The following is a 13132-nucleotide window of genomic DNA, read 5'->3' on the forward strand; positions in this document are numbered from 1 at the left end:
TATATATATATATATATATATATATATATTACGTTATGTTTGTAAAGTAAACATGCACCTAACTTTAAGTTAGTATACTAAACAATATTTAGGATCAACTTCAAGGAAAGAGCTAACCAACTAAGTAATTATATATTATAAGAATAGAGAATCGTCAATGATTTCACCAAAGAAATTAATAGTCACAATTCCGGAGAAACCCCAAACAGACAAATTTGAAGAACACCGGACAATAAGCATGCCGTGCCATGTTTGAAAAATTACCATAAATGTTCTTACAAAAAGTAGTAAAGGAAAGACAGCAAACTACATTGGATGAGAGCAATTTGTCAAAAGTAGTCTACTAGTGATGCATTTGCAGTTGTAAAAATATTACTAACAGATCATTAGGGTCTAGTATGGGAAGGATGTATACGTATGCTGGGTAGATTATGAAAAAGCGTTTGACAGAGGAGTTTGGGTAAAGTTAATTCGAGAAAATGGATGTTCATTGGAGAGAGAGAGACGTGCCATCTGTAAGTTGTACACACATCAGAAAGCTGTGATATAAAACAGAAGGTGAAGCAGAACAGGCAGATAATGGCCGTTTGGCAATATTATTTAATATTTATATTGAATATATGATGAGTGAAGTACTATATGATAATAAGGATGGTATCGGAGGAGAACATATAATAGCAGAAAGGTATATCGATGAGCAGGGCATTATGTGTAACACAAACACTGGTTTGCAAAGGATAGTGGACAAATTAGGGATTGGCGGAAGAGAGTATGTAATCAGGACGTAAACTGTAGCAGGGACAAGGGTTGATGTGACCCCCTTTTACGACCGCAAAGCGCAAGAGAGATTGCGCCAAAGGCGCAAACCTTTTTTCTTTGGTTGGTTTTGGGGGGCCCATTATTAGGGGACCCATGCCATTATTGGGGGCCCATTATAGTAATATTATTTTACTGAAAGAAATGCTATTTTCAATTTCTATGGACCCCTGGTAAGCTTGGGCCCCGGGGATCTTCGCCCTGCCTCCGCCTCTCGGTAGTACTTAGAATGAAAATGAACATAAGAAAACAAAGGTGATGCGAATAACTAAACAACCGGCAAAAAAAAAATGAGGCTGTATGTAAATGATGTACAGAAAGAGTATATGCAAGCGAAACAGAAATTAAGGAAAGAGGATAGAATGATAACAAAATCATTTGAAATGTGAACATGAAGGAAAATGATGAAAATAAAATATACTAAAAAGAAAACAAATGGTGTTGCGATTAAGAAGAACGCCAGGTCATAAAAAACTCGTTCGTTCGTATGGCTCATAGGAGCTTTTAACGTAGCTTCAATTTGCCGAATAGTCTCGTATAATCGATTTAGTTGCTGTTATTAATTGACTGGAACAGTCGTAGCAGGGTCACCGACGAGCAGGTTATTAGCATGATCACACATTAAAACTATAAACCAGAGACAGAAATCATGGATTGGCCATGTACTTAGAGGCAAGAACCACCTACTAAAGCAGCTTTTGAAGCGTTTTATGGGAAAACCACAAAGGGGTAGAAACATATCGTTTTTTTTTTTTTGTTTTTTTTTTTGGACTATTCTTCAGTCTTCTAGGCTCATATCAAGCGTTAAGGAACAGGCACAAAACAGAAATGTTTGGAAAAACTGGATGTGTGAGGACTTGTCAAACAGAGCAGAGCTTCATACGTATGTAAGTATAATACCTTATTTTTGTAAGTAAGTATAATAACTATTAAAAACAAAATGAGTAAGTATTCAGAATAGTAGTAGCAATAATCATTGTTATATCATTATTACTTGGCAAATAATATTATAATAATGATTGCATAACTACAACAGGCAAGATATATGTTTTTGTATTGTGTAGAAAATTACTTATATTAAAGGTACACTAGCGTGTCATTGTCACTTACATCAACGGAGGTTTCACTTGTTTTTTCAGCAATACAGTCCAGTCCATTCAGGAATGGCTGCGCACTACACTCTCTAAATTATTGATATACAGACAAACACACAGACAACGTCCATATATAAATTTTATATTCCGAAAATGGCATAATTTTTGATTATAAAATAAAAAAAATAATTAAAACATGTATGAAAACGGAAACGACATTGACATTGAAAAGAAAATGAAATTGAACGTGAATATAAATGAACTTAAAAATACAATAAATAAAATAAATAGAAAATTACAATAAATAAAATAACGTTCAATACATCTCATTCAGATCATTCCTTGTAAATTTGAGCTCATTTAATTATTCTTATTTTTATTCTTTTATTGGCAAACAAAAGCATAACATAACATTTATACAGGAAATGAAAAACAAGAATAACTGAGCTGATTGGCAGGGACACAAAAGAGAACTTAATCACTATAATAAAATGTCTGAGTCCCTCATCAACACAGTTCTACATAAAAAAATAAACCTATACAAATAAAAGCTTTTGACACTAATGACCTCTGTGATCTTGGATTCCAAAGCTGTGAACTATGTAGGGAGATGTCAGCGGTTGTACTGGGCAAGTGTGATTGAAATCGGCCCAATTGTGTGCCACTAGTAGCGTTTTAAAAAATGGCAAGAATATGGACAATGACACCTTAATGACATTTTACCCCAAACACCATAAAAACCGTGCCTTATATCGATGCATGTGTCCAATTGACAAGACTGCTATGTTATTTGTGACAGTAGTCTTTCATAGATATTTAAAAATGTTTTAACCATAACAACCCCTATGTGACCTTTGACCAAAAGATGGGAAGACCCTCTGTGTGGGAGGTTCTACCGCTTCTACTGACCAAGTTGGATTGAAATCGGCTTAACTGTTTGGCACAAGCAGCGTTTTGATATGTTTGCAGAAGAAGGATAATCATAAGAACGCTAAGAAAACAGAAACCATCCTCGATAACAATTACAGTATTCTTATATAATTATAGCATACTGTATAAATTTACGTTTTTCAATAATTCTGTAGTCCGTATAATATCTAAACTGGTCATAAAGATACATTCTAATGAGATATTAGAATCATCACAGCAACAGAGTTGAAGAGGTTCGTACAAATATTGAGAAAAAAAGTCAGCATTAAACGTTACCTTGTGTTTACTGTCAAATCAAAGGTTTTTGTGGACTGGTATGATGTTTTTGATGGGTACACCTGGTTATATGTGGTTTCCATATTGATCTGAGAGAGACCACCATACAGTAATAGAGCATACGTAGTATCGTATGGTAAGGTTTCCTCTTCTAAGCATCTTTCGTCACACAAGAAAATAGTCAAATTTGAATGAATTTGAAATGTAGTCGAAAATTGGGAACCGACAGGTACATCTTCATCTTTAACTATGCTACACGTTGCGTGTGTACTACTACCAACTAAAAGACAATGTAAAACACATTATCTAAATATTTAATGTTATAGAAGGTTAATATGGTAATTAACCTTCTATAACATTAATAAAAACAAAATAAAACCATTTGCCTTTGCACCATATTTAATTTTGTTTACATTAAATATTAAGTATGTATGTATGCATATGATTGGAAAATTAAACTCAGGAACAAGGTATAAATTTTGACACATTTTATTTATGAGATACATAAGCAGGTACTTCTTATGTTTCCTGTACATGCATATTATAACCTTCTTTCCTTCACCAAATGCCGTACCAAAACCTCCTTTTACGTATGCTTATGCCCTTTTTTGGAACCAGCTTCCAAATTACATAACTTCTTCCAACTCCAACTATTTATATATATATATATATATATATATATATATATATATACATATCAAAATATAAAATCAAAATTTTATTTGTATTTTTAGTAAAAGGTATTTTTTTAATGTCGATCATTAGCATACGTTTGTTGATTTCCTCTTTTATCAGTTTAAGATTAAAGATAGTGTGCTGTAAAAGTGAAATCACAAATAAATATTATACTATTTAACCATGTAATTTTATGTTGAGATTCATTATGCTGTAGTTGTTATTTTTCTAAGACAGTGTCTACTATTAGATTCTTACCAAATGAAGCTAGCCATTCAGGGAGAAGAGATGCCGTATTGCAAAATGGCTGAACAGGCTCGGCTGGAAATGTCACCGTTAACGTTGGGGCAAAAGTTCCATTTACCGAAATGCGGACGTTTGTATAATTTGACAAATCTGACCTTATTACCCTGGATGAACTTGTTAAACCATCAGACACCTGAGAATTTAATATACATGATATATACATATACATGAACTTTATACTGTACATATTCATTATATATTATTAAAAAATTGAATTTAAGACGATTTTTGTTTTGACTATATATATATATATATATATATAATATATATATATATATTATTATTATTATTATTATTTAGAGACATATATTTTCTAATATATGGATTACATATATAATTTTTTATAAGTAAAATGAGTATAAAATAATTATTGTTTTGAATGTATGGCTGTTGCGATAAGGTACCGTATATTATCATAATTATCATCATTATTACAATTGTTATAACAATTATAGGGTATTAATTTAGTTTTGAATTTGAGGTTTACTGTTGAGCCAAAATAGTTTTTTGATCGCACATTACTAAACTATAATATATCCTAATAATAATAGTACAAACGTAACTATGTTTATTAAGAAAACATATATACAGACCACAGGTGTAAGTACGACGAGTCTCTTTTCTTGGGGCCTAATGCCGTACCCAATATTTAGTTTTCCGGTAGAAGTAACACCAAAATTGGTTTCCAAAGAAGCCTGTATATGATAGAGGAAATAGTGACATGTTGATTTTTTAAAGTTTCTTATTAATCTTATTTCTAAAATCATTAATAATAATAATTGGAAACCCACATTACTTTAATTTCAGGATGTTGGTACTAAACTTTTTTCTTTCGATTCCATGAGTGTGTTATATTTATAGTATCAAAGAACGATGTGGAATATAAGATACGCAGATTAAACAACCCTAATTTCCAATAACGAAAAAAAAAAGGTGTGCGGTATGGCTAAACCTCAAAAAGCTATTAAGAAACAATAGCTCTTAATCAACAATGCAAACATTATTTACCCGCATATAAGGACAAGGAGGATAAGATCAAGAAAGTTAAGAAGTTGAATTTTCTTGAAATTTTACAATGGAAAAATGCTACATATTGACAATCAAGAGGATAAGACGAAGAGAGTGGATAAGTTCAAGTTTCTCAGATCTTACATTACCTCCAAAGGAGACAGTGAATTTGAAATGAAGACCAGGTTAATAATAGCAAGAAAGGCAACAACAGACCTCGGGAAAACCAAAGATCTGAGCCTGAATATAAAGAGAAAATTAGGAAAGACCTTGGTTTGAAGCATTCCCCTCTATGGCTGCGAAAGTTGGACACTCAGAAGTAAAGATATTAAGATGATCCCGTGGCTGTGGAGACGAGTTCTGAGAATAACTTGGAGAAAGTGGAAAACAAATTAATGGATAAGGGAACAATCGGAGTGTACCAGAAGAAGAAGAGGGAATATGGTCACTGGAAACGGACACCTAATAGTCTGATCCTGGGTGACTATAGAGAGGGAGAGGTATGCGCAAAAAAAAACGTAAATTAGGGCGACGATCAAAATGAATCAATGACATCCGAAAATAGAGAGATGGGGCTGACGACTATCATTTAGACCACCTAAGGCTCGACAATAGCTAATGCAAACAGAACTCAACTGACTACAGTTCTTATTAAAAGGAAAAATGTCGAAAAACAACAATACAGTGGAAAAGTATATATGGCAACGATTATAAAAATAAATGTTAGTATACAGCCAAATCAAATACTTATATACTGTGTATTATTGATTCAAATTAATTGCAATAATGTACACTTACCGGTATACTAGCTATAATGGAGTATTTTGCTGTTAAACCGACGGATAAAGGAATTTTCAAACCTCCCAGTGAAACATAGAAATTACCAGTTCTTCTGTTTACAGCAAACTGCTTTGCAACATCATTATCAAACCTTTTCAAAACAAACGATAACATACAATTCCACTAAGGCATAACTCAATTGCTTAAATATTTAAAAACTATTTTTCTTTGTGTGTGTAGTGTGTAATAATACGTTTGTTTTGTGTTATTGCTACTTACGGAACTCCAGCGCTGCAATTTATATGTAGACCCGTCTCTATCGGGCCTTCGTAGATTAAATCCAGTTGTTTGTATTTTATACGGTCAGTTGAGAAAATCAGCCTCAAAGACGGATTAAACTGAAAATGTGGGTCCATTTCTAGTAAAATGTCATCGTCCTAAAAATATTAATACAAACGAATAACAAATACCATGAAAAAACCTAAATGACAACGAGCGGCGTAACATAACGTAAACTCCCACTGAATAAAGCGACAGGCTCACATATATTTATCAGTATTTTCCTTTAAAAATCATATGTGTATAAAACAAAGTTTAAAATACGCCGTTTAAACGTCAAGAAACGGGCGGTACTCAGTGACGGCTATGAATCCTCACTGGTGGTCCCAGTGGCCAGTAATACTTATCAGCACTTTGCTTCATAGGCCAAGCAATGTATTTGAAGGAGTAGGCTAGAACTTAATGAATATAAAAATACACCTTAAACGTGAAAACGCAAGCGAGTGGATCCTTTCCTCACTAGGCTCTCCATACCCTACCCCAAGTTAGTAGGGCCGTCAGATCTAATCTTTTAGCAGCTACCACGGGCAGCTTCGTAAAGCCAATAATCATAGCTTGAAGTAATGTTTTCTTACATTGTATATTATTGGTTTACTCAGGTGTACATCCACTGGAGAGTCGTTATTGCCAATGTCATCATCGTTGTCGTTATACATTATGTCATTAAACTCCTGATGATCACGTGCAACCAGCACCTCAATAAATGCATAGTTACCTCGAACTTCATAATGTAAAACCTATAATCAAATAAATTACAACTAAAATTACAAACAAATATATTTCAATTCTAGTTATTAGTTTATGTAGACATGTAGACACGTGCATGGTTAGTAGTTACTAATTATCGGTGATAGTGTAATCGATAACAGTGTTTATCTCTTAGGCACCAACCTTCCCGACCAAGCCACATGTTTCACGTCCAATAACTAATGTAGTAGTGTCAATCTGTAGCGGTTTGTCTGTGTTTTTATCTATTAGAACAATTCCGTCTATGTTATATTCTCCACCACTGCATCCAAGAATACTGTTTCCGTTATCATGAAGGACTGAAGAGGGCGGTGTTAGCATTCTAAAAAAATAATTAGAAACATCAACCTGTTAAAGGTTAACATAAGATCAGTGTTATTCGCAGTGAAAGTATACTTTATGTTGTTGTTTAACGTCATGTTAGTAAGCCATTTTATACACCGTATCATACAAATACAATATGCATTTTTACACGTCATTTCGTATCGTTTCGTCACTACAGTTTAAAATACTGGTTTCAATGAATATAGAATTGGGTTCGTCTCCAATTTCGACAACAGATTCGATGAAATGACCAGTAGAGTTCACTACGAGTATGTCTCCAACTTCAATAGCGTACGAAGTTGCAATGTCTGAAGTCAATACGACGAAAGTTGAATGATATTTTCTTGATCCCAGCACATTCATACTTCCAATGCACTTGTTAAATTGAACATCTTAAAGAAAGAATACATGTTTAATCATTGCAAAGAAAGGATTAGTTTTTTTTTATGGTATCTAGTTGCACATTGTTCTGCGGCAGGAATTTATAATCAATTTATATCTGCCTTGCCTCCATATATATAGATTATTTTATTTTGATATTGTGTTACCCTTTTAATTAGGCTGACGGTAAGAATCATGTTTAGGTCACGACTTTAGAAGCATAAGTTATCACAGTGTTGATTCTAGAGTTGGCAAAACTCTTAAAAGTACAAATATGTAATATTGCATTAAATTAGCCTCACAAGAACAGTTATACAAAATAAACATGAACAATGAAATGTCACACTACCTTGAAGAAATACTATATCTTTCATAGGATAGGACAACTGAGTGTTGATAACATCGTTCCAAAATGACTGATCAGGCAAATCGCTGTAATCAGGGATTTGGATTACGTCAAAAACATCATTTAAATTTGCGTACTGAAATACTTCGTCAAATTTCGCCACACTTGCCATTATCATGCTATGCCGCCCTAAAATAAAATGATTTTAAAAAGAATCATTACAATCGTTGTGATTCACTAGATAAGGCCTAGCTTGGTTAGAGCTAGATGTAAAGATTAAATTTCCCTAACTTACCTAAGCATAGCGGTACCCTTCTTGCAGTAAAATTTGGACTAGGTATATGCACATGCATCAAGTGTAGAATTATTAGTACAAAATATAATGATTTAAGCTGCAAAAGCTACGTTTTCAGGGCTGTTATCACATTTGTCTACAATGGTTAAACATGGGATAAAAATACAGTTTTTATTTATAAACGATAAAATTAAATGTTCGTCTTCACAACTTCACTCTACGTGTAAATAACATATGCTGTTTTTATTCTCATAGTTTTCACGAACAGCTCTTTACAATAATTAACAGGTTAATTAAAGTTAAGAAAAGAAAAAATAACTTGAATATTGAAACTGTTTGATGCTATATTTTTAAACACGTAAAAAATGTTTAAATTATCGATATCTTGTTAGTCCACTTCAAAGGCGTTTTTCTCAAAACGCTGTGTTGGTTGAAATTGAAGCTTGTGTCTCTTCGTAAAAACTGTGATGAATTAATTACTAAAATTAAAGCTCATTGTTTAAGTGATATTAATAATCAATTTAACACAATTATTTTTCTTTAAACGATGCCTTATCTTATAAAAATTACTCACATAAATGTTGTATTGACACAACAGTATGGAAAATCCCTTGTGCTTGATTAGAAATTAGGATATTAGAAACTTCTGTCTTCTCGAGTAATCTGTTAGATATCAACAATACTTCATTGTTCCTCTTCACTGGACAAATGTAAAGATTTGCAGCATTCTGGCCAACGTTGATTACTTGAACTTTTTCATTAATTTCTATACTATTCTTTCTTTTAGGATCAGCATAGTTCGGATTGACCAAATTGAATGGACACATGTCTGGACTCCAAACATTACATCCACTTGGCTGCAAATTAAAGCAAGTAGACGTCGTAAATACTTCAGACTTGCTCAAGCAAGATCGGGTTTACTTTAATAGCAACACATTCAAAAACAAAACAAAATATGATATCAAGCCCTCATGTAAGTAGTAGTGGTGGTTTTGATTTGTTTTAATGAATAATATGTATGATATTAAAACAAACCTTTTCAATGAAACATTGCTCCAAATCTCGACAACTCTGACAGGAGCCTATCGTTGGGCTTGATCGCGTTGTATCACAGTGGGTTAACTTGCAATTAAGTATCTATAAAACAATTGATTGTTATTATAACTTGTTAACAGGCTAGTTTCTGGCTTAAGCTATCTTCATTTGTGTGCGCGCAAAACTCATTTCTGTGAGAAAAGTGCCTTAGGTCACGCCCGATCGGTTAGCGCTAACCGTTACTACCAGGATCCGGATACGCTTTTGGTTAGCGAGCGCTACCGGTTATCAAGTTGAGTGCATATCTATCATTAGCCAATCACCCGTACGTATTTTCAGTTTCTAGTTTCCTATTGGCCAAATGAACATAGCCGAAAGGTCAAATCTGCTCTGATATAGTATGACTCTCTATATGGTCACTCGGTATGATAACAAGAGGTTGAAAGTTCGAGTCTCGACAGATAAATCCTTTTCAGAAACAACTACACTGGGAAAATTCCGCTAAAAGGTTAAGCCTGACACAATTATAACACCATATATTGAGGAATTGTTAATATATTATCTATTTGGGATTTTTAAAGTTTCACTTTATAAATAATTGAACACAACTTTAGGAATGGTTGGTACTTATCACAAGGACTTTTATCTGTTATCAGGATATGAATCTGGCTGTTTTAAGCCGTCTAATTTGAATTAGCCTTATGTGTGGTATTGTTATGCTATGAGCCAGGTATGCACAATCTGCACATGCTCAGAAAAAAAAACAAAGCTTTCCTTAGCCATACTGCGTATCGGCTAGACGTAAAACAGCTAGGCCTAGCCGTTTTGTTTTTCTAAGCATGTGCAGATTGTGCTTATCTGGCTCATTAGCATAAAAATACCACACATAAGGCTAATTTAAGTTAGACGGCTTCAACCAGCCAGTTTCCTATCCTGGTAACAGTTAAATGTCCTTGCTTATTCCGCAACCATTCACACCACACATATCCGAAAAGCATTTTAGCCATAAAAGCTCTACATGTTTGCCTGTATTCATAAATTTAATTCTATTTATATTCGTCTGTTATATGATGCGTAATGAAAAGTATCCTTAATCGATCAAAATAAAATACCATAGACCTATCTGAATTATCTGAATAGCAATACCTCTATATTGTTGGAACACTCGCCAGTGGTAAAACAGTAATTGTGGAACCATGCTTCGCATTGGACTCCAAATTCGGGTCCTGTGATTGTACCTGGGAGACATTTGAGTGTCGAATCACACCAACCACATCCTTCTACTTTAGTACATGACCTGCAGTCTTTAAATCGCATACAGTAACTAAATGTACACCTTGATCCCTTTTAACAAAATCATGTAATACAACAACTGGTAAATAATTAATTAATAATACTACATTAATAATAATGATTATATATTGTTCCTTATATAATACTATTTAATATTATAATAAAATTAATAACTTGGACATAATATATATATATATATATATATATATATATAATAATAATAATAATAATAATAATAATAAGTTATAATCATTTTAAGAATAGATATTATCATTATTATATTACACGGTGCTAGCAGCACTATTATTATTTTTAATAGTAGTGGTGGTCGTAGTGGTGTTAGTATCAGTAGTAGCAGCTGTGGTGGTACCGGTGGTAGCAGCAGCAGTAGTAGTGGTAGTAGTAGTAGTTGTAGTAGTAGTAGTAGTAGTGGTAGTGGTAGTGGTGGTAGTGGTGGTAGTGGTGGTAGTGGTGGTAGTGGTGGTAGTAGTGGTAGTAGTGGTAGTAATGGTAGTGGTAGTAGTAGTAGTAGTAGTAGTAGTAGTAGTAGTAGTAGTAGCAGCAGCAGCAACAGCAGTAGCAGCAGTAGTAGTAATATATCTTAGCAATTAGCACTAATGTGTAATGTTAAGTGTTTACCTGCCAACCACTCTTACACCGACAGACATTCGGTCCCACACATGTACCGTGGTTGGAGCATCCATAGGAGCATATATATTGAGAACAGTCTTTCGCTGACCACCCTGGATCACATATGCATGTCTTATACCAACACATGCCATTACCCATACAATTGTTAGGACATCGATTTCCTAAAATTTTATTCGAAGATAAATGGCGCATATCAGTTTAGACAAAATGTTGATACTTTCAGAATTGCATAAAACAGATAAAAATTATAAAACAGATATATATTTTAGTATTCAAATTCATAATTTTATTTAACTCAAGTAAGAGACTAAAAGGCAACAACGGGAGCAGATCTCTGTACAAAGTACATACCAGAATGACATACAAAGCTATTCATATTTACTGAAACTCCAAACTACTACTCACCTTCCTACTACTCATTTCAGTCTATACCTTTCCCCTTGATTTCAAACTTCAATTTCAACTCTACTTTCTTCTCCACAAACTCAGTGCATCAAAAAGTTACCGTAGTTGCTAAAATTACCAACGGTGATGTTCTCATTTCAAAGCATAACGTAGAAATCTTTAAAGATTCATTCAGTTGTAATGCTCCCTACACCTACAACTCTATTTCACAGATTGTACTTTTTACGTTTTCTTTCTCTTCTTTCAGATTGAACCTTTTGAAATTTCTTTCATTTTGATTTTGAAATTATTTTACGGTTTCTTTTAAATGTGTCCTTTTTTCCCCTCATGATAATTTCACTGTTTGTTTAATGTTTTAATCTTATTATCCTTTTGTAAATTATATATTTTTTTTATTCAGTAATCTATCAATTTTTCAGATTTTTTTCTTCTCTATTCAAAGTTAATTACTTTGTTAATTTTCATTCTTTAATATTTTCGACGTTTAATGTACGTACTAAGGGTTCCAAGTTTTAATTTTACTATCATTTTGTAAATTATTATTTTTAATGTTTTTTTCTTTATTCAGCCTATCGATTTTTCAGATTTTTTTTCTTCTCTGGTGTAAGTTAATTACTTAGTTAATTTTCATTGTTTTATACTTTTGTCGTTTATGTACGTACTGAGGCAAGATAGACCACCCTCGAAAATGTTGAAATAAATAAATAATAAATTAATAATTAACAATCAACAAATAAAAGAATAAACAAATAAACAAAAAAAACAAACGAAAGAATAAATAAATGAATGAATAATTGAATGAATGAATAAATAAATGACTGATTGAATGAATTTATGAATAATTGAGTGAATGAATGAGTAAATAAATAATTGAATAATTATACATGAATAAGTGAATAAATAAATAAATGAAGTATTAAGATGTAAAACAAATCGATTGGATTTATAGTGTCTTACTTGTGGCACGTTCGCAGACAGTAGGATATCGCTCGTTACAATCAGCCGTCCCAGTCTTGTGTTTACCACTTCCATAGTTGAGTTCCAAATATGAACACTGAGCATAAAAACAGTTGTATCAGTCCTAAACTGAATAAACTCTCTTTTTTATGACAATCACATCCATGGACACCAACATGTCTATTGATTTGTATATCTCATTCTTATCTTACCTAAGATACTGTTTCACTTGTTATATAATATGAATGATTGATATACCTCATTTGATGGATAGCGATATTTAATCCAGATGCGATTTGTTTCGAAATATTCCCGGGTTTTCATGATTAAATATCTTTTCAGGTCTCCAACATCTGATGGACGGTAATTAGGGCAATTGGAAACTGCGAGCTGATACATTGTGTTCCCTTCTAACTATAAACAAAACATTAAAAACAGTATATATATATATATATATATATATATATATATATA

At 32.8% G+C, this 13132-nt stretch overlaps 1 protein-coding gene across 1 annotated transcript in view; it reads right to left on the reverse strand.

Moving 5' to 3' along the window:
• Nucleotides 1-1585: 1585 nt before the first annotated feature.
• LOC117124219 overlaps nt 1586-13132 on the reverse strand; it is a 19185-nt gene continuing 7638 nt past the window's right edge. Inside the window, exons 4-19 of the mRNA XM_033270369.1 lie at nt 12917-13072; nt 12659-12755; nt 11285-11457; nt 10499-10696; nt 9353-9454; nt 8892-9174; nt 8026-8211; nt 7444-7687; nt 7116-7293; nt 6800-6961; nt 6165-6322; nt 5904-6036; nt 4691-4792; nt 4050-4230; nt 3117-3396; nt 1586-1999 (exon numbers count right to left, since the gene is read on the reverse strand). Coding sequence (XP_033126260.1) covers nt 1894-1999; nt 3117-3396; nt 4050-4230; nt 4691-4792; nt 5904-6036; nt 6165-6322; nt 6800-6961; nt 7116-7293; nt 7444-7687; nt 8026-8211; nt 8892-9174; nt 9353-9454; nt 10499-10696; nt 11285-11457; nt 12659-12755; nt 12917-13072 — 2739 coding nt within the window. The 3' untranslated portion in view covers nt 1586-1893. The remainder of the gene's footprint in view (nt 2000-3116; nt 3397-4049; nt 4231-4690; nt 4793-5903; nt 6037-6164; nt 6323-6799; nt 6962-7115; nt 7294-7443; nt 7688-8025; nt 8212-8891; nt 9175-9352; nt 9455-10498; nt 10697-11284; nt 11458-12658; nt 12756-12916; nt 13073-13132) is intronic.

Source organism: Anneissia japonica, unplaced genomic scaffold (genome assembly GCF_011630105.1).
Source record: "Anneissia japonica isolate Jap-2015-1 unplaced genomic scaffold, ASM1163010v1 scaffold284889_len227367_cov140, whole genome shotgun sequence".
In the NCBI taxonomy this organism is placed as follows: Eukaryota; Metazoa; Echinodermata; class Crinoidea; order Comatulida; family Comatulidae; genus Anneissia; species Anneissia japonica.